The sequence below is a fragment of the Idiotropiscis lumnitzeri genome, chromosome 17 (assembly GCF_059441095.1).
Source record: "Idiotropiscis lumnitzeri isolate Australia: NSW breed Sydney's pygmy pipehorse chromosome 17, RoL_Ilum_1.0, whole genome shotgun sequence".
Lineage (NCBI taxonomy): Eukaryota > Metazoa > Chordata > Actinopteri > Syngnathiformes > Syngnathidae > Idiotropiscis > Idiotropiscis lumnitzeri.
In genome coordinates this window covers 4,198,837-4,221,585 of record NC_142407.1, presented here as the reverse complement: position 1 = coordinate 4,221,585, position 22,749 = coordinate 4,198,837, and the positions used below count along the sequence as shown (strand labels likewise).

The following is a 22,749-nucleotide window of genomic DNA, read 5'->3' as shown; positions in this document are numbered from 1 at the left end:
ATTGGGTACTGATTCATGAAAAGAGATGCCAGTTTTATACACACTTTTGAAATGAGACATTTTCACACATTACTTTTAATATGTGAATGTCACAACCTTACAATTAATATCCCATTGTATTAATTGCCACTAAACATCACAATAAAACAGTTTTAATGGAACTTTATTGACGTTTGTTGCCTTGAAGTGTAGCTATTTTACATATGTGCATTTTGGATTCATAGAAACAGATGAACATTTTTATTGAAAGTAACACACAAATTATAACAATCTGGATGTAGGGACATGAGACAAACAAACATGCTACATTTGCTCATCCTCTTGATACAGCGAAATGCATGGGAGAGAATGCACAAACACAATACATTAGGAACGGTGTGCTTTCAGTGCAAAGATCGAGTTTTGGACATTGTTGATTTTACGCCAGTGATTCTCAAATTGGGGTAATCCATAAATATTTTGGAATAAATAATTAGTTATGTCGTCTCATTTTAAAAAGTGCATATCTACTGTACCTATGGGGACCAGCACACCAGTAAAACAAACATACGGTACCAAACCAATCACCCCTTTCTACCTTAGCTGTAGGCCATTTAAATACCCCAATATGATTCCGATTTTGGTATGAGTGCAGCTTTTTGAGCTCTCTCGCACTCTGGATGCTAAAAGTCTAAGGACCTCTGGTTTATACACCTACATGGGGAAGAAGCACTTGTTTTTATAGTGCAACATAATTTTCCATTACCGTTTTGTTTTTTGCTTCAAATGGCATCTCAACTTGTAGATTTGGAACAATTTACAACAACGTGTCAAACAATCTGATTTAAAATAAAGGGTACACGTCCAATGCAACTCTGGGATGTAGAAATGTTCACAAATTTGTGAATAAAAGTCTTGAGACAGAAACTAAATGTTATTTTTGAGCAATAATAATATGTAATATTATTGCAGGGGAAAGTGCTGCTTGTCAATTTTAGTCAATTATATTCCACACAAAAATACAATTTTCAGTGTACACCCTCATTGGGTTCTATCCCTGATTTTTCAGTTGACTGCATCCATCTATGGCGGTTTTACTGCTGCCGTTGATTAAAGTGTTACAACGGACTGAGCAAATCAGATTCTAAGGTGCTAGGGATTATCATATATTTGAAAAATTAACAGGAAAGACCTTAGAAGAAGATCGGAATGATGGAATTAGCTCATCTTGGCATCAAATTGTCTTACATTTCCATTGCCTCAGTTGGATAGTGTTCTTATTTGAGCCTCTTCCTTTGGTAAACAGTTACTCGCCTCCAAGACAGTGTTGCTGAGCCGGTGGTGGCGCTGTGACATCATTGGGATTACTTCCACTTACCTGACACATTCATTGGCCAATTTCATGGGGCTGAATCTCACACAATGTGCGAACCGATCATAATCATAAGTGATGAGAGAGACCAGTTGATTGAAGCCAGTTAGCAAAAGTCTCCGTGCTGTGTCGTCGCAATCTTCAGTGATGCCGGCTGCTGTTCTGGCTGATGAAACCGCTTGAGGTTGTAACGTTTGAAGAAACAGAATTACTCATTGAAAAGAAAACAGTCTGAACTTGTTTTAAGGCATATAGATGTGCACTTGTACTCAAAATAAAATACAGTGTTTAGGGTGACTATGTCTAGTACGATCAGTGGTGGGAGGTCAGGGCCTCCAGGGCCTTCTCTGCTGGCCTAACATAATCAAGAAATCGTGATCATATTCTTCACATTACTGTCATATTATATCAGAAGTCAGTTCGCCCGTGTTGCCAGGCAGATTTCATATTTCCAGTCGCCAGATACAATCGTGCGGGCGTCAGGTCTGTGTGAGTGAGGGAGTTTTACAGTTGACAGACAGTTGCCATAGCCAATCAGATCACGAAGTGACGACAGAAAGGCCTTCTCGCTGGCGTTACGTTGAAGGTGATGAATGCATCTTGTGATTGGATACTCACTTGTCAGGGGGCAGCATTCTTGCTTTTTTAAACCACAATGGCCCAAGGAGGGAAAAGTGTGGATTTAATTGCAGATACACTTGGGAGGCCATTTTCAAGATGGAGAGAAGCTAGGTTGTCCAACACTCACTCAGTAGTACGTAAGTGTCTTTCTATATATTATTTCTCCCGCCACACATAAATAATTAAACTTTATACAACATAAATGATGGTAATATGAGGGGGATTTACTCAAATGTGATTAAGTATGACTTCACTGAACACCTAAGTGTGAAATTCACGGCCCGCCACTGAGTACCATATTATGGCATGTTATAGCCTCTACAGAAGTATGACATTATAGATGATGTCATGCACTGCATGTTTTGTATAAAATGGTGTATATAGGATACTTGTATGATGTGAGTAAGAAATTAGTGTAACATGACGTATATTGGAAGTGAAGATGTAGAGTTCTCAGTGACACATACCTTTTCCCTGTCTTTGCAGTCTAGTGTCCCTGCTAACAATGCAGATGAGGAACCAAATAAAACTCAAGCAAGCAGGAGATGACCACAAAAGTCAGACTTACTGCGGCAGAGTGGCTCAGTTTGTCGAAACGAAACTTGAGATTGGATCGCGGGGAGTTTTTGTTTTTCATCTCTGAAAGGTGCCAAAAAGACAAAACAAGAGCAAAGTAAAATATAAACAGGAAGACATAAAGTAGCTGGAAGAGATGAAATGCAAGCATGCACAATAAATGAGAGGCAAAGCAGAGTATCTCGTTAGTTTGTCAAGCTGTCAACCTGTGGGGCTTCGACAGATGGTGAGTGGACTTGAACTCTGACCCTCTGTTGTCACAGCATGGACAACCTGCAGACATAGAGGAGACAAAAAAGTGCTTGCTTCCTTTGTATTTTTAAAGAAAATGTCTTCCATTCCAGACTGTAGTGAAGGGAATAAGTTTCATTAAGAAGCCCAGCCAGTAAAAATGGCTTGATTTTGTGTCAATTACTCAATTCATTCTTATTGCTGGTTACTGTATTCTGTTATGCATTAGAAGAAAACAAACAAGTCCTAAAGTAACTGCTTGAATAAGTGAGGGAAATAATCCCCTTTTACTGTGTGCGTGTCTCACCAAGTGAGTGTCATCTGCAGGGAGGCTGAAACTGCATGTGCTAGAAGTGGATCTGGAAATTTTACTGCTATCCTTCTTCATGCAAATTCTGCAAATTCAGTAGAAAAGAACATCAGTGAAAAGAATCACATAAATAGTAAACAGATGGTTGGCACATTATGGAAAACAACCTTTTTAATGACTTGTTGTGATTCAAGTAGTGCCTCTATGAATGGAAATGTTTTGCTTTGGACAGAGCGAGACTCAGAAACAAATCATTGGGTGTTGCCTTTCTGAATTCGAACCACATGAAGGGCCGCCCTCTCATGCTAGTTAATTTGATTGCTGATCCTTTGTGTTTGGAATGAACAACTGTCAGACATGTTATTAAAACACGTTAGAACTCCTAAATTATGAAAAAAAGTGCTGGGAATTGGTATTGGGAAAGGGGCGATTGTACACACACGCTCACCTGTCTCGTTGACCCGCCTCTGGAGAACTGGGATTGGACGGGAGCTCTGACTTCACCTCCAACATTGGCTGGCAACCATCGAAGCTCTTCTGGTCACCGAGGAAACTGACTCAACCAAAGTATACAACAGAACAACTTGAGTGACATTTTTGTAGGCTTATGTATGAATCTACTTTCAAACTTGGTGGTTACCTTCTCTGGCTGTGTTTATCTGTTTGGCTGTCAATACTCAACAATCGGGGGAACAGACCCGATCGTCGTTTCACTGGAGATTTTACATTACACTGGGGCATAAATGTATTAAACACAAATAATTAGACAACTATTAATAATATTCAATTCAACAAGCAGCAAATCAAAAAACCGTCATGGCAGTACAGGAAAAATAACCTGTGCTCACCTCAGCACTGATATGTGCCAACCCCCCACCACTCAAACTGGTGGGCAGCCCCCCGCCACCTCTTGACATTGTTTCCATGGAGACGCTGCGCCCTCGCATAGCCCTCTGAAACATGCAAAAGTTAAATATTGAAACACAAGTAACCTGGATAGATCTCATAGGAAACTCTTCTCTGTGACATTTCTAAGACTGCCGCAAGATTATCTCGAATAAAAATATGTTACTTGCCTCAATAAAGCCGGAGACTTTACAAGAGTATAGGCTACTACATATACCGCGTTACAAATTTACCATATTGTTACTAGAGAACAGGTAACAAATCCCAAATTTTGAGCTACCTTGATGGATTCCAGCAGACCTCCATGGGCGTGTCCATTTTCAGCTCGCGTCTCCTCATCAAGAGTAGACGTCAATCCCAGCATTCTCTGGGAACGTCTCTGTAGTTCTTCGTGGAGGGTGTCCAGAAGAGCAGCCCTGGTCCGCTCCTAAGACAACAAAATAGTGACTAAATCAAAATCAACGGCAGGAACTAGAAAGGAACCCTGTGGAACACCATAGGTTCAAGAACCTGACCGAACTGCTTCAATTATTAATTTTATCATATTGAATAGGCAGGATTACCTCCAGTCGGGCGAAGCGGATGCTCTTGTAACAGGCCAGCTCTGCATTGATGAGCTTAGTGAGTAGAAACTCGCGAAACTCAGGACCCTGAATGACAGCCAACGTTTAAGCAGTTAAAATTATTCATGCACATGATAACATCCATGCTTGAGGAATGTGGGAGGAAGCTGCAGTTCCTGAGTACCGAAGTACCATTTTTAAGTGCATTTCTTTACATTCATATTCCAACCACTAGGATGCCTACCTGCCCCACCTATAATGACAAGTACCAAAATAATCAATGCATATTCTCACCTTCTTAAAAACAGACGGATTTGGGAGAGGAGGGCCAAATGGCGGTACATCCTCTCGTGCTGTAACAGACACCTGTCAAAGAATAAATTCAATTTTATGACAATGGAAAACCTGTACCCCACCACCTAGGATTTGGAACTCGGGTTTACCTTGTAGCTGGTGTTCTCAGAGCAGGGCTCTTCCACCTGAACTATGATGAAGGCATGTAAAAAGTTAGAGGCGATCATGTCTGGCACGAAGGGTGTGGCCTCCTCCTGGAAAACCACAGCTACGATGTCGTTCCCTATGTGACGCTTCCGCTGGAGCTGAAGGCGGATCAAACGCAGGCAAGTAACTTCACTAGGCTGCAGAGATGGGGAACTCAATTCACATGACTTGACTCAACTCAGACTTATGTCACCAATTTCTGGACTCTGGACTTGCTTGGCTAAAAAAAGGCTTAACCTGACTTTGACTTCAAACATGTGACCTGATAAGGCTTTCCCATTTACAGTTGAAAATCTGTATGCCATTTTATTTTTTGAAAGAAAAACTAAAAGTTTCTGGCAACCCATCAGTCTCGCCATGAAGCAAATATTATGGAGGGAGGTCAAAAGATTATTCAATTTAAGTTCAAGGAATACATTTTGGATAAAAATGTGAAAAAGAGAATGACAACATGCACAATTTGCAACTCAAAGATAAAAGACTACAACAACTAATGTCATCCGTCACAGTAAAGCTCACAGTTCAGCTCATTGATAGCTATAGTCAAAGATTATCTCAGCTGTCAGTTGTGCATTTAATTGTGAACGCAAAGTAACAGAGACTTGTCTGTGATCATCCTAGAAAATGTTCTAACAACAGTTCTAATACTTAGTGGAAGGTGGAAAATGTGTGGCCTTTTTTTTTTAATGCGGGTGACATGACCCGTGTCGGGCATGTCTGTGTTTTTGTTGTTGTTTTCTTCCCTCCTTCCTGCCATGTGCCTTTTTGTTATTGTTTTGTCAGCTGTGTAGGGGCGTTTCCCTCTCAGCCTTCTCGTCCTCACCAGCCACACACCTGTTCCCTGTCAACCATCACGCACCTGATTCCCATCTGCTCCCCTGATTACTCGGACTATTTATCCACCCCTTGCCGACAGCTCAGCGTCGGAACATTTCTCCTGCTACGCCGCTGTATGGACTTTTGACGACCACCCTACTTCTCGCTCATGCCCACGGTCCCTTGTGTTTTGTCACGATCCTCGTCACTTGTCTTCTTTCGTTGTATTTAGTCACGTTTAGTTTGTCCACGCCACGTTGTTTGTCCTTGTTTGTTTGATTTAATAAATTCCCTTTAAGTTTATCCGTTTCCCTGCTTCCTCGCATCTTGGGTCCTTCTCCACCTCGCCGAACGGCGAACCCTGACAGCGGGAGAATTATTTGACTCTGAGTGAAATTTAATGAGGTGTCAACTTAACTTGCTTGAACCTTGAAGGTTAAGACATAAGTCTTACTTAAGACTTGTACATACAGTATGCGGCTTAGCCCACCTCTGCTAAGATGATTTGAGTTATTGCATGACAATGCTCAGGTGTGATGATATTTGCCTATGTGACTATGCCAGGTGATTGTAAATCAGTTGTTAGCGGATGTCTACCTGCTGAGTGTCTCCCTCAGTGAAGGGCAGCTTGGTGGAGACATGGAACATGAGTTCCTGCTGTCTGTGGACCGTGTACACGGACTGAGAACCAGTCTGGCCGTGGGACACATCCAGACCTCCCCGAAACCTGTGACAGGAGCAGTCTGTCAATGTCTTCCTCCCAACTTAAAATGGTACATATTATGGAATCATGATTTTTGAAATGCTTAGATAGTTAGTTGTTCTTTGGATTGCCTGCCCACCCATCAAGTGTGAAATTTAATCGTGCAAGGTACATTTTCTTTTAATTTTCTGATGCTTTGTTTGGAAGCAAGATGCAACAATGAGGCTTATTTACGTAATGCAATCCTAATTTACGTAAGGCAACTAGACTGAACTATTGTCCAAAGTAAAATAGTCACTTTTCAAACAGTGATCTGAGCACTATGGCACAGCTAAAAGGTAAAACACAGCAGCAGTGTCAGCATAGATTAGTTAACTGACAGGAGAGCAGTTAAGTTAGCCAGTGGCGACTTTGCGCATTTATTGGCAGTCTGAATCCGTGAGGGTGATATCTCCGCAGCTGAAACTGGAAGCAGTTTTACTGCAACTAGCAAGAGTGTCTGGCTTTTTCTGCTTCAGTTACGCACATCCAGTGTCACCATTATAAAGGTTGAAGCATTTGGTAATTTTGATCATTTTAAAAATAAATTTCCTCTTGACTTTTCAATAACTCCACTTCATTTTTGTGACAACACAAAAAAATACACTCTTCCTGAATCAAGTCTGCACATGTGCAGTAGAAAGGCAAGGTAGAATAGTCCATTGCATGAGAAGGGAAAAGGAAGCGTTTGAAACAAGCATGCCGATGTATTTTTATTCTTGTGAAACTCTGCCAATGCCAATTGCACTCTGTGCTAATTGCTGAACAGCATACGATGAGTGCTTAACTCACCCTTTAAAGTCCTGCAGCTCCACAGTGTCGCCAAGCAGCTGCAAGAACTCTTGGAACGCCGGCGTTTCCTCGTTGTTCCTGAACAGCTCCTCCTCGGACACCTGACCGAAAAGGCGCAAGCCATTACAGTAGTTCCCAACTATCTCAAAGTAATGCTGCTATAAGATTTTGTCAAACAGTCACTGAAAACCCAACCATTGGTGGGATAAACAGGACTTAATGAGAAACCCTAGTCAGAGTGAGAGGAATAACATGTGCCGACTGAGTGAACAGAATCTAATACTCCGTTGCATGTTTTTACCTGCCCAAAGCACTGGAAAATGACTCCAAACTTGAACGTGCTGTTGACCTCATGTTCGTCATAGTTGACAATTAGCTGAGACGCCTTGAGAGACGCATACAATAGAAAAAGAATTAACTCCACAGTCCTGTCAATCAATAACCAATATCGTTGCTAGAGACTCACCTTCGGGTAGAGGACGGGACTGAAACGGAGACCAGCTGCATCGTCACACAACAGCTGCAAGATAAAAAAAAAAAAACACATGTAGGCGCAAGTTACACGCAAAGGAAATCATCTGAAGGGTTTTGTGTGTGGGGGTGTGCGGGGGTGTGTGTGTATGAACCTTAGCCAGCTCTTGTACACTTGGTATATCAGGCAGCTCCGTCACTGACAGTCGCTGATAGATTGTCTTCACTCTGGATCTGAAGGTGCAGAAAAGCACAATCATGCTCACTAGTCAAATTCAAGTGCCGTATGATGAACACTTGCACAAATGGTCTCAATACATTTGTATATATAGTTTTCAGTTCACACACAATAGGACCATGGATTGTTCGCTAGATATACCTGATGATGACGTGAAGGTGTTCCTGTTGATTCTCCTCTTCATGCCTGATAGACAGCAGCACATTTCCAACACTGCTGGAAGGGCAAGAGAAGTTCAAATGCTCCTTTAAAAGAGAGAAAGAAGAGAGAAACAGAGCGATTTAAAATGTCAAAAAAGTAAAGTTCTCTTTTGTTTGGTTTCAAAGGGTTGAAAGTTGAAAGTGATTTCACCCCTTGTTGCAAATTGTTTTAACTATAGAAATGTGAAAACATTGTAATTATAACAGAACCTCTCAATAGAAATCATGTCAACAACTACACAGGAAATGTGAACGTTTACTTGTCAGCATTTTCACAAGTGCTGACTTTGTAGCTGAATGCTACCCCATAAGAAAATGTGCAAACTTCGGCATACTTTAATGAATTTTCATCTATTTATAACTTTGTCTATATTTATATATATACATTTAGGAAGTATTATCTCCCGCAGCTGGAACCTCATCATGTACATTTAATGCTGCAGCTCACCTTGCCCAAGAAGAACTTCCTGTACGCCCGTGCGGCCTCGTTGGTCTCCTCCAGGCGATAGCCGCAGTCTCCATTATCCTGGACCTCTCCTACTCCTCTTCCTCCTTCGCGCTCGTCATCCGCAATGGCCTCGTGGGTAGCAGGGGGAGGCGCAGGCGGGGGAGGTCTTTCATGGTCTTCAATCCAGTAACCGCCAAACTGGGGTAGGATGACCTGTGGGTAAGGTCCTCCCTTCTCCAACACCTGCATCCACACACACACGCACACGCACACGCACGCACACACACACCCCCACACACGCACACACACAGTTGCAGTTACATTTGTGTATAACACAAGTGGGCAAATTATTGCTCAGGGCCACACATGGCCCACTACATTCTTTAATCCAGGCTACCGTATTATCAGGACTCCTAAAATATTGAGCTGTCCCCCCCCCCCCTAAAACTGGTTGAATAAAGGGGAAGTCAACCCCCCTAGAATTCTTTGTAATAATATGTTCTATGTAACATTGTTCTATGCATTTTGATTAATACCACATTTGAGGAATATGAGTTCAGCAGCAAAAAAACACTCTTTTTAAGCCAATTTGGAGAGAGCGGGAGAGATAGAGAGAGAGAGAAAATTATTTTACTCAAACATCATGATCATCATAGGTGGCCCTATGAGGACAAAACCCGTGACGCTCATGTGAGAAGGTCTCACCTCCTCTACCCTTGGATAAGGGATGTAGTCATCCTGTTGAAAGAGAGAGTTGTCAGATTTAATTGTCCAAATAAATGAGCCACTAAGAAATAAAGTGGGGTAACTCCATTTTTGACAATTTGCAGGAGACTTTTATGCCTCTAATAAAATGGGGGAGGGGTGGTGGAGTCTGTGTTAGAGGAGGAAGGTTTGTATTTTTTTAATACTGATTTGCATGACAATGACATGTTCTGGGTACAGTTTTTCTTTAATTATTTATTTTTTTGTTAGTTTTTTTCTTTCAGAAAGTGTCCGGTGTCTGCTATCAATCCGTGAACCTCACTTTCTGAGATGTTTTCAAAGGGGTTGAAGCCTGGTCTCATGGGTGCAGCGATCTTGGTCATGTTCTGAGAACAATAATGAAATACCCCTATATGTCAAAATTGGGATGAAACCAGTATTTGTCTGAAAGATTGGCAAATGACAAAAAAAAGTTGTCCACTTTAGTTTTTAGTGGCTCAAATGTCTAACTTCTTAAAAGTCATGTGATGAGATGAGATACAGGAGGCAAGACGCGGTCAATTCACAGCAGTTGTCCTAAAAACAGACATACTAGTGTTGATGACACTTAAGACAAAATTGGCGACAAATGGGCAAATGAAAAGTTGGCGACGGACTTGAGGACACACACTGACTGACGTGCCTTCTGCCTCGGAGGGACGGCCTTCATCTCAGCCGCTTCCGGAACCTGCTGCATTACAGACGACAGCTTTTTTTAGTCAAACCTCTCTGCCGTCTGTCTGTCACTTTCTGATCAGTGATCACAATGGTGAACTAATGAGGGTTTAAAAATAAAAACTGCCAGCGTTTTGTGTTTGACCTTGTTAGACTATGGACCGAACAACAAAGGGGCGGCGGGGCAAGTGTCTAAAGACGCTGTTGCTAAGACAAAGGTCCAACAAAATGAATAAATTAAGGCATATGATTAGATAAAAAAATACAAATAGGCCTACTGTCATATAAAGAGCACTATGATTGGATATTTTAGTACGTGCTTGAAGGTGATGCCAAGGCATCGCTGCTTTTTGATTCTACATTTTGCTTATAGGTTTGGAAAAATTAAGTAATCAAGTCCTCAGGCGAATGGCGAAAGCAAGTAATTCACATTTTCATTTCATTCAATTTCATTTTTCAACATTACCCATAAAATCAAATTTCATTTTGGAAAATGCATTTGTACTGTACATACGAAAAAAGGCTTTCCTAATTTCCACTAACAAACCTAAATAAACGTAACCACCATACAAAGTTTTTCTCCCAGTCCACATCACTCCAACATACTTCAAAAAACAGGATAGATTTAAAAAAATAAATAAATGCATCCGCAAATAGCGAACTGCTCATGGGGAGAGATTAATCCATAACAATCTGTAGATTTAATATTATTTATTTGTGAACATGATTGTTCTTCACTAATCTGCTCAGCAACAAAGAACTAGGCATTCGTGTCTCGTGACCAACATCGCGACACTTACCTCCATCTTGTCCATCATGTCAAAGAAATGGGCGGACTACGGACACACAGAACAGGATCGATATTATTGTCATTATTTAATTTATGTGTCAAACGGCCATCTGGCGCCAGTAGCCATGGCAACTGATAATACATAGACACTGTTCAACGATATGGGCCAATGTCAGTTTCATTTAGTGTACATTAGTAATTATGGGACATGAGGGAAACTTTTACCTTGGTGGTGGGGGGTGCCGTGCGGGGAGGCGAGGGGGGGCAGTCGGTGTCTGCACCATTGGAGGCAGCTTGGAGCTCCTGTTTGCTGGAACAACCATCAGCAGCTGAGTTAGGTTAGGTTATCCCTTTTCACGATTAAATGGTAAATTAATTAAATTCAACAATTAAAGAAAATCTGTTACATTAATGAATGTACAAAACATTTGTACAAAAAGTTGTGCCTTTAGATGTAAACAGCAATTAGTCACATTTAGAACTTAGTCAAACTTGCCGAAGTCATCAAAACAAGTGAAAAAGTGCAACTTTAATGCAAGATCCATGATAGGAGAAAAACAATCCACTTTTCCATTGTGTGAGCATGTGTATCCTGAGTTTGCCTGAGTTATCCGAGCGTCACACATCATCGTTACACTTGTCACAGTGGAGCGATGAGTGTGTCTCTAAAGATAGAGCTTCAATCTGCCCAAAGCCTCCAGAGAGTCAACTGTGGATGACTTCATAGCACACACAACACACGCACACACACACATACATATAAAGACACACACGCACACAAAGCGTAATCAACTCCTCCAACCAGCCAGAAGGACCATCCATTTCCTCAGGCTGTGTCAGGTCAGATACCTCTTTATTGCGCTTCATTGGAATTAATAACTTTTTTGGGGGTCATTCGTCTAATCTGCACGATCAATAAGATTTGATCACTGTTCCGTTTATTTAAAACAAATATTTAAAATTGTCCAATTGTTTGGTCTTGCGATTTGTGAAAAATATTTTAGACCCTCACCTAGTCTGCGCCAGAAAACTTGATAACATCCATCCAGCATCAAGGCAGCAATGCACCATTGAGCTGATTTGCCCACCGCCAATAAACCCCACAGAAGAAGTTTACTGAGCACAATTTGCATACAGAATTGTTTACCTATCTTAATTTTCATAATTGTTGTTACCATTTTCCGATTACAGGACACGATATAATTTTAAAAATACTTCTTAGGTCTCTGTGTTACCAAAATTGATTTACAATGCATATAATGCATATTTCTTCTTTATTTCTTTATTCTTTATTTATCTCATTTATATATTTGTCTGTATTATTGTTGTATTGCACTGGAGAGGGGAGCCCTCTAATCTCGTTGCACACTTGAGTACAATGACAATAAAGGGATTTCTATTTCTATTTCTATTCTATTCTATTTCTATAATTCATATAAATATCAAAGCAAACAAACAAACAAACAAACCTATACATCCCAAATGAAATTGTACACAAGTAAGCACACTCTTTTCTTTTAAAACTGGGTATGTGTTCACAATTAACTATCACATTCACACGCGTGTTAAATGGGAGTTAGCAAACACCTGCGACCATTTAAAGTTCCTCTTATTCATCCAAAACGAAAATGTTCTGGTAGGCTTTTGGAACTTCATAATTGCCTGCTACATAAAACCCTTACCCTCTTTTGAAACACTACTTGAAAACAAACTTTGAAGCTCCTATGATTTTGAAAAATTAGGTCACATAGTCTGACGGGTGAATATTTGTAACTCAGTTTTTACACCATTGTTATAAACTGCGACCCTACTTTGAAACCCTAACCCTAATTTGAAACCCTACTTTAAAACCCCAACCCTACATTGAAATACCCACAGTCATTTTCAGGAAAAAGTGGAGCAGCTGGTGGTCGGGCAGAGAGAGGTCAACTGCCGAGAGCGGGTTCAGACAAGGGACACAATGCAAATGAGGTATGATTAAAAAAAATTAACCCAGCAGCGGTGCACAGAACAAAAGACAGTGTCCACAAAAATTAGGTATTTTGTTTAGATTGGGAAATATAAGTTGTTGGTAAAACAACAAGACAGAAACATATTAATTTTGGCCATGTCGGTGACTTAAAAAAAATGAGGAGATGATTAAACAAAAAGGTCACCGGGATGCGACAGTGGAGACATGAGGCCTGCTGAGAGAGAAAAGGTCACACTTGGTGAGGGGCTTTGTGTAAGTGTGTGAGTGTGTGAGTGCGTGCGTGTGTGTCATATTGTGTAATAGAAAAAGAGGTAGGACAGGTTGGTATTTGTCGGCAGTGTTATTTTGACAGTTTGGACTTGGCTGAGGTGACAGCTGAGTTTTGGATGATCTTGGTGTCATTCACACCCAAGACACTTAATTAGGTACACTTCACAAGATCTAGTAAGAGTTACATCAGCAATTCTGGTTCTACAAAGATTTCATATTCATCAACATAGAAATGAAAGTGGGTGATGAGAAAGGCCCGATTTCTATGTCTAATGTTATCCCTTATCCCTTTTAAATTCTGCGAAAATTGGCTGATATTTTTCTTTTGTTTTAATTTTTACATATTAACACATCACAGCAAGGCAAAAAACTGGCAAAAAAATCTGACATTTGCCAAGTTTTCTCTCCTTTTTAAAATTAAACAAATATTAAAGGATCAGCTATTGTTAAACAGCCAAATGTACCGCCTGTAAATGATATCTGTACTGAATCAAATGTTCAGGGACCAAAAATACGTTGTTTTGTGTGTTACATTTTCTAAACGTGATCAACAGATCGGTTATCGAAATTTTACTCTGTCAAATATTGGAATCTTGATTGTCTTTTCGGCCTAAACGAATCGCTTTTTGCAGAATTGTTCACGACCTACCAAACTCTCCTCTGGGGCAGCTTTAGTGCTATATATATAATATATAGATTTGTGTTAAAGTCATCTCTCATTAACTCTGTGGACAGCTGCGTGTCACCGTTGATCTTGTCATGTCGAACCGAGTTAACACATTAACGTGATGTCAAAATGTTGCTGAAGGCCACTTGACGTAGATCATGACCTTTTTTCAATATCATAAACAACAACAAGTCCAAGACTGAACACACACATCAATTTACAGTACATGGACGTTACAATAGTGATGATTATCCATCTATCCATCCAAAGACTTGTAATAAAAGGTTTTGCATCTCAGTTAGTGAGGCAAAATTATCATTTGCATTTTATCAAAACACATGGAATAGCAAAGTGAGTATCATCCTCGAAGACAGTTCCAAAAAGTTTTGCTGAGCATCGTTCACATCACCATCACGCGAGTAGTCAGCGGTCAAGACAAGCTTGGTGCGAGCTAGCTAGCAACGAGCTATTGTATATTGAAAGAGAAATCCTTGTTAATCTTGCGTTTTACGCTAAAGAAAGTGTAGGAAGCTATAGCCTATTTTTATACTGCACATGTTTGGGCATATTTATTGGCGTATACTGAGCGATTAGTTAGTTAGTTTGGAAAATACTGGATTTGTTTACTGTAAACACCAGATGTGTTTAAATGGGTTTGTATTATTTTTGTGTGTTTAAAGAGCTTTGAAAAATATGTGCTGCGACAATGTTTTAATATGTGTTAGGGATGCGTAAGGAAGAGGTAGTACACGGAGAAAACCCATGCTACCATTGGAGAGAGGAAGTAAACTGCACATAGGACGGAGCACAAACCTCAGGCCTCAGAACTATGCGGCAGATGTCAACTACTAGTACAGCATACACTATTTTTCATTGGTCTCATTCAATTGTCCAAGTATACCCAATGAATCATGTAAGTGATGTGTCAGCTCTTTTGACATCCATAAGATGTCTCATTGCACCTGAAGCGCTCACTCTCATGCCAACGGAATTACAGTCAAATGTGCAAACGTGACATTTTTAGTCCTAATACGGCAGGATGAACAATCAGCACTTTTACATTATACAATATTATCGTATGTGATAGTCCATACATTCAAGGATAGGTGCATATAGTGCAAAAATCACCATCCCCATTGCATTCAATTTAACCTGCAAAAATGAAAGTTATGTTATATGTCCAATGTTTTTGCTCTTTACGATGCTCCTCAAATTAGTCTAGCATCACATGTTCATGCACACGTGCACGCAGACTTATGTCACTTTTGGAGCCTAGCCACACGCACACACACACACGCACACACACACATACACGCACACAGACACTCGCACACGCACCCCGACACGCACGCGCACAAACAGAGTAAATCTGCTCCACCTGCAGGGGCATCCTCTGCAGACATGCCTTATTTTGGTGTTTATCTTTCAGAATGTTGATTGTTCTCATTGGGAGCAGAATTGTTTATTTAGGTCAACAACGACCTAAAGAAGAAGAAGAAGAACACAACAAATACATAACATCCAAAATAACCACAGCAGCGGGGAGAAAACACACTGCTTTGTACTTGAGCAGGCGGTCTGCCCTTTAGGAACACACACACTCTCACACACACTCAAGTTTTTCCGTTTTATCTTAACAGTCTCATATATTGCGGTCGTATGACAATGAAATGCCATTTTTATGTTACGGGTGTTGAGATGATGGAAGATGTGACTGATGGGTGTTTTTAATGATTTTTAATAAACGGTACTGCACACACTTAAATATACTACAAATACACACACAAAATCCCTGAAAGCATTTAAACATGAACAAATCTGTATTGCACTGCCTTCAAATGTAAGAAAGAACACACACACATGCACAGATGGGAGGTAAGGACAAATGCCAGACTCACCAGTGGTCATGCAGCATTGTTCCCGTTGCCGTCGGTAACTGAGCATCCCACTCTGATGAGATGCAGCATCTCTCTCTCTCTCTCTCTCCCTGTCTCTCTCTCTTTCTCTCTCTCTCTCTCTCTCTCTCGCTCTCTCTCTCGCTCTCTTGCTCTCTTGCTCTCTTGCTTGCTCGCACTTTCCTACTCTCTCTATTGCTTCCACTAAGTGACTGGTTACAATTTATGACATCATATCCATCACTTACAGCTGATAGTGATTTAAAAAAAATGCAATGTGCAAATAACTCTCCATACCCGCAGAGGCAGAAGGAGAAAATATGACGCAGTAATGTTTATTCTGAGGGCCCAACCGATTCATTGGGTATATATTAGCCTTTTTAAAATCAGAAACAAAGCAGCGGTTTAAGAAACACACACACATTACAACTGAGAGAAAATATAATTACGTTTTTTTTTCCAGTTTTTGTTTGGTTGGGGTTCCCCATTTTTAAAGCCCTTTTTTTTCTAGAATTGTATGAGTTAATTACTTTTTTTAAATGTGTTTATAATGGCAGTCAATTATATGTGGATTTCCACTAATTTGGGCAGCCACGTTTCAGATCCCCTACAAATAGCGTTGAGGCACTGTATTAGTCATTAGTCATGATTACCACATATTGTTCAATGAAAGTTAAGACTGCTCAAGTGCGTGGTATAAATTGAGAAGAAAACACATACTGACCGCTGTGTTTGGAGGCTGAATTACAAAGAACTTAAAAAAAAAGGGACAGGTGATAACTGACTACCATCAGATGTGTATTGATGTGTCTGTAAATTACGTTTTATGGTCGCATTACAGCTAAAAAAACAAAACAAAAAAACCCACACAAAACACCAATACATGTGTTTACAGTATTTCTTGTTAGATAACGTTTCACTCACCGAGCTCTCAGGGCGCTGACGGAAGACTTGTCAATCCTGCAGAGAGAAAGAGACATATAGTTAAGGTAAATTGCACTCAGACACTCGGATAGAAGTGCGAGGCGAATGTGCATTAAGATAAGTCTGAGGAGTGAAGGGCATATTAACATCTACACATACTAGATTAACCTTAGCAGCAGAGTGGAGAAGAGGTGTGATTGCTGAGGCGAATGGCAATAAAAGCACTATTTATTAAAGTGCTTCCCCCCATTAAATCCCATCATGTTGTGGAGGTTAAAAGCAAGCAAAAAAAACAACAACACAATCCAAGAAGAAAGTAACATCAAGATGTCTTTGTTCCAATGTGGTTTTGCATGGGTTCATTTTCAGATTCAGACGTTTGGTCTTAAAACACAACAAAATCAGAGTCAAAGAGTGCGTGATGAGGGAAACTGACGGGGAAAATTATTATGTTTACAGGCAATATTTATATAATTTTGACAATGTTCCAAGCTTTCTTGGAATGTGCAAAATGTGTGGTAGCACTGGGCAAAAATCTATCTGTCGATCTATCTACAACAGATTGTTGATATTAACCAAATTTTGTAAGTTATATGTTGTGTGGTTGTGCAAGAGTTGGACTCTGGGAAACCTGAGACAGTAGACAAATGTTATTGTTGTGCAAAAAAATAAAAGGCTCAACACTTTAAGTGGTTTGCTGGTAATGATATATACAGATGTGTGTGGGGGGGTGTGCGGGTGTGGGGGTGTGTGTGTGTGTGTGTGTGTGTGTGTGTGTGTACAAAATTCCACTTTTTTCCATTGAGTGTTAAAATCTCACAAATGGTCTTTGGAGTTAGATTTTTAACTCGGCCATACACATTAACAATTTGGTTTCACATTGACAAAACACAAGCGCTTTGTTGCTGTAATTGGCTGCCGACAAGTCCTCGGCGTACTCCGCTTCTCGAGCAAATGCAGATGCACGGCTCCAACTCAGGGTTGTGCAGAGGGCGGGTTTGAGGGGGCGGAGGTCAAGCAATGTCTTTGACCAGGCAAAACATAATATGCGTGTGTGAGACAGAAAAAACTTCCGTCTGTTTCATATATTTATAAATAGATTAAAAAAATACACACACATATATATATATATATATATATATATATATATATATATATATATATATATATATATATATATATATATATATATATATAAATAATAAATATATATATAAATATATATATATATATATATTTTTTTTTATTATTTTTTTTATTTTTTATTTTAATGCTGTCAAGTGATTTTCTTTAACTAATTAAAATATTAAATTGAGTTAAAAATTCTTGGATTAATCACCTGAGTTAATGCTTTAATTTTGACAGCCCTAATATATATAAGTGTTGTAGAATATTTTAAAATTGAGCTGGACTGTTGTTGCAAATGGACTATTTCATGTGAGCAGTTTCCCCGAAGCCGCTCCTGAATTATTCAATATTGCAACTCTATTACCTCTGCCCAAGCGTAAGGGACGAGGTGCGCTGAGAGGAAACTGCTTGGCATTTTCATAGAGTGGAGCGAAACGATGGAGGCAAAGGAGCATATGTGGAGAAAACGATAAGGTGGCATGGGCAGCAGGAGGTGTAGACGGAAAGAAGGGGCTTGCATAACAGTTTCCACACTCTGCTGTTTGTTCCCTGAAATGTAGTCAAGTGACAATGGCACACACTGTAGCTGCTGTAGCTTGTACACTCACTCATTTGTCAGAATTTTGCTTTGTTTCTGGAGTTTTTTTTGTAATTGTAAATTGTGGGGAATTTAAGACATTGACTCCGTTTTCATCTTGGCAGACAATTTGAACTGCAATTTTAATTTTGCTTGCTTGTAAGACTCATACTTAATGCATGTCGAGATTGAAACATGATATTACCAGCACATATTTCTGTTGTAGAATTCCTTTCAAATAGAATGTGGAGTGGTTGTTCTTTTCTTGGCCCTATTCATATTTCTTGATTTCTGTATTATAGGGAAAAATGCTAAGCGTTTTATCAAATACTTAGTCAATTGTCAATCAATAGATCAGATTTATTTATAATGCACTTTAAAAACAACGGCCGTAAAACAAAGTACTACTAATAAAGGTTCTTTTTAGTGCTGTCAAGTGATTAATTTTTTAACTAATTAATCACAAAAAATTCCATGATTAATTGTGATTAATCACATTTTTCAACTATTATTTTTTGTGACGCTTGGAACAGATATTTACTTGAATAATATCTTGGAATTGATGCAAAAATCACCAAATATAAAGTATATTTAATTCAAAGACTGTTCTAATAGCTTTCTTTGATTCTTAAATATAATCTAAATGGAGACATTTTTACAGGCATTTTTCTTCTAAACATTTCTAAAAACTGCCCACAAGCGCACTCCAGCAGTGTTGTTTTACAAGGCCCAGTGGTAAATTGAACACAGTGTTTTGTTCTGAGACCTGCTCAAAATGTACAGCTAATATGGCACAATATTTGCAAAGTATGCAAATTATATTTGAAGTAAATCAAACTGAGTTAATTGAGTTAAAATATTTAACTGAGTTAAAATGTTTTGGATTAATCTCCTGAGTTAATGCTTTAATTTTGACAGCAGTAGTTCTTTTGCAAAACATGACAAACAGAAGCAACTAAAATGAATGCCAAAAAATATTCCTAAATGAAAGGACACACGGAATAATTTAAAAAATGAAAGCCAAAGATTTTAAAATATAAAAAAATGAGCCCATCTGACATAGCAGCAGTTCATTTTATGTTTTAATTTGGTAATACATGAGGAAGAGTCTATATTTCCATCCCAAAGCAGGACTTTGTATTGGAAAAAAAGTGAAGGAACACCTTTTCATTCTCATCACAAAGAACACTGCCAGTTGCTCATTAACCGCAGCAGCTTTTTTTTTCCACGTGCAAAGCTGTCAATAGAACACTTTAGTAAACACACCAATTATTCTTCAAAGATGTAAATTTAAACTTTGTTCCATTTGTAAAGTCGCCCACAAACCAGCTGCTGCTAACATTCACAGTAACTTCTGCAACTGGTGGTGAAATAGTTCCGCCTACGTTTGTTAAAACATCTTCGTGGTCATATCTATAACATGTTTGTTTGCTAACTTGGAGGTGACGAGGATGGGGTTAGCTTAGTGTTTTTGTATTAGTATTGCTATTATAATACGGTGAACCTTCACCATATATAAATACATATATTAGGGGTGTAACAAGAAACTATTTGAATTGGAAAATGTATTTTGATTTCAAAGAGGGCATTGAATCAAACCAAATCAAATCCTATCACTTAAATATATTGAGCTACATCAAATTGTTTTTTATTGGAGTGCTATATCTTTGAAGGAAATGACACATTAACAGTACTGACAAGTTGATTCATATCTATGTAAAATTACAACAAGAATCTAATTGCATCACACACTCTCAAACTGAGCCGTTCCATATTTGAATTGTTAGAACTGATGGTGACTATTCTACTTTAAAATCGAACCATCTCATGAATTGCGATACATACTGAATCATCTTTTCCTGGAGACATGCACACTCCTGATGCAAGCGCGCAGACAAATTAATTTCTAAATTCCTCATTTCTCTTCAAAATAATAAAATTGAGACCATCATTTAGAGCACTTCACAACGCTGGATGCTGCCTTCCTGACAGGTGGCCTAATAAATGAGTAAATCCCCGAGTGTATGAATGAATGATAAGAAACAAAACAAACATTAAAGAAAAAAACTCTTCACTCCAAAAAATTGATAAAATAAAACACCTGACTTGGACACATTTTGGGTTGTGAGCCTAAGTTTGTGAAACACTATAAATGAGCTACATGCAATTGGGATGGATGTGAGGGGTACCCATCCCAAGAGCAGCCGCTGCCATGCTGGTCTTGTGATGTGATGTCACAGTGATGTCACTGCAGCACAACTCATCCTGGAAATGAACTCAAAGACCCTGACACATGAGTGATAGAAGTGACCAATAAAACAGGCCCCGTAACGCTTCACTCACCAGCCGAAGCCTCCGAACGACACGCTCCTCTTCCTCCTCAGCATCGTCTCTTTGTCCTCCTCTTCCTCCTCTTCTTCTCTTATTGTGTCTGGCTGATCCCTCCCTACCTCCTCTCGTCCTATCTCCTCATCCCGCCGGCTATAAATACTATGCGAGACACCGTCCTTCACGCCACCCCACCTCCTTTTCCCCTCCCGCAGAGTCTCCTCCCGCCGTTAATGTTTCTTTCTTTCACTTCAATTCACTGCACGCAGCCTGGAGAGAGAGACGAGGAGGGAGGGGGGAGAGATCGAGAGACACAAAGAGACAAGTGGAAGCATTTCCTCTCTCTCGACCCGCCCTGACGAAGCAGAATAGCATCAAAGATGCTGTGAAAACTTTTCATGCAGATATAAAGGAGTCATTTTTTTTTAATATAAGGTTGATTCTGGTAGCCAAATCCCTGGCAACAGTGGTATATGAAATGTCTGCACACCATTTTTCAAATGTCAGGTTTTGTGATATGTAATAATTAGAAATCATTTAAAAACTTTTTCCACCATTGAAGTGACCTATAGCATCTCAACTCAATAGATATTATTTTGCTTTGCGAATATATTCAGCGGTTCTGTTTGTACTGTAAATGCCTTAAGTGTTGAGATTCTGGTTGTGTGAAGCAAACTGAGTTGCCTTCTGTATGAAATGTGTGAAATAGATATAAATTATAATTGTATAAATAATAAATATAAAATTACCTAGCCTTGCTTTGCTGTCAGAGTTAACCAATCACTTTCCACTTTCCACCATTTAAAATGCCACTGATTAAGCACAAATGTGTTTCTGATGTTCCAGTAGGCTTTTCCTGATATTGTTGTGTACTTTTCCTTATAGGAAAGCAGAAGCCTGCCGTTTTGTTAACACTCCTTCCGATTTCAAACTGCTCATGAGTCATTTTCCCCACATTGGTTTGGGAGATTTTGCTATGGTCAAATGAAAACTCATTACTTTTACCCTTTTAATTCCAAGAGGATACCATGCTGAGAGTCTGCTGTCAATCGCAGCATCATGCAAGTTGGAAGGAATTATGAACAGTTCGAAATAGTCAGTGTCCGCACAAAACCTTCAGACTTCTGATAAACAGCAAAAAAATAAAGACAAAAAGAATGGTGATTCTGTGCTTGTGTTCTCTGTGGAAAACCACCAGCGGATGAATAAATTTACATTCATTGGATTTGGTTTAAAGAACAATGGAAATAGAACACACAGTCAGTGTGACTGGTGAAGGATGCCGTATCTATCCAAAACATGATTTAATAGCAGTCATAGCATTGATTATTTATGTAAGCTATTTTAGGAGTATTTCTAATAATCAAATAAGGCTATGTGTTTTAATTTCTAATGGGGTGGTATGCTATTGTGTTAATGATAATACCCTAACCTTTTGTTGTGGAAAATATTAAAAGATGCTTGTCATGCAGGGACTGGTCATTTTTGCTGCCAATCACAATGTTGAAACCATGATTGGTAAAGAGGCAGGTGTTCTCTGTCAAGCATTGATCAACTACTATACTAATATGTACTACTTTATTTATAAACATATAATATGGCTTTCATTTTAATTTTAGAGTTAAATTATGATATGTAACAATACGTAATGTAAACCCTTTCCATTTTGTTTGCTGTGAGACGGATACAAAAAAATCCATCATCATTTAAATGATTTGTTCATCACAATTCTACGAGCAGTGATAGGTTATGAGGCGGGATGTGCTAATATATTATCCGTCGTTACATTTATGCTATTATACCAATATTCATGATAATCTAGTATGGCTGAAATTTTGAATTGGGTTTTATGTTAATGTGTAATACGTAATGTAAATTATTCACTAACGTATTGCAGCAAAACGTACGTGCAGTATGTCGAAAAAGACGGTACTGGCATGGCGTGATTGGTCCTTTTTGCCGCCGATCACCAACGTACAAGCTGTGATAGGCCAAGCGGCGGGGCTCAGGATA

The 22,749-nt window shown here is 39.3% G+C and overlaps 1 protein-coding gene across 7 annotated transcripts; it reads right to left on the bottom strand.

Annotated features, from left to right (window-relative positions):
* Positions 1 to 225: 225 nt before the first annotated feature.
* LOC148319775 (rap1 GTPase-activating protein 2-like) lies at positions 226 to 20,943 on the bottom strand. Of its 7 annotated transcripts, none has more exons than XM_088279336.1 (25): positions 20,752 to 20,943; positions 16,704 to 16,739; positions 11,201 to 11,285; positions 10,986 to 11,021; positions 10,154 to 10,198; positions 9,472 to 9,504; positions 8,767 to 9,009; positions 8,260 to 8,363; positions 8,036 to 8,114; positions 7,876 to 7,929; positions 7,711 to 7,794; positions 7,410 to 7,510; positions 6,473 to 6,602; positions 5,002 to 5,157; positions 4,853 to 4,924; positions 4,559 to 4,645; positions 4,276 to 4,422; positions 3,938 to 4,042; positions 3,730 to 3,821; positions 3,538 to 3,642; positions 3,087 to 3,174; positions 2,755 to 2,821; positions 2,541 to 2,611; positions 2,440 to 2,471; positions 226 to 1,529 (listed from the first exon to the last, which is right to left on the bottom strand). In XM_088279336.1, exons 1-24 carry the CDS (start codon positions 20,793 to 20,795, stop codon positions 2,460 to 2,462), a joined length of 2,076 nt encoding a protein of 691 aa, XP_088135462.1. In that variant the 5' UTR covers positions 20,796 to 20,943; the 3' UTR covers positions 226 to 1,529; positions 2,440 to 2,459. The 7 variants fall into 7 exon arrangements, with proteins under 7 accessions (XP_088135462.1, XP_088135461.1, XP_088135467.1 ...); XM_088279335.1 differs by having other exon boundaries at positions 10,154 to 10,201; positions 20,752 to 20,942; XM_088279341.1 differs by having other exon boundaries at positions 10,154 to 10,201; positions 11,201 to 11,278; positions 20,752 to 20,941.
* Between the last annotated feature and the right edge of the window lie 1,806 nt (positions 20,944 to 22,749).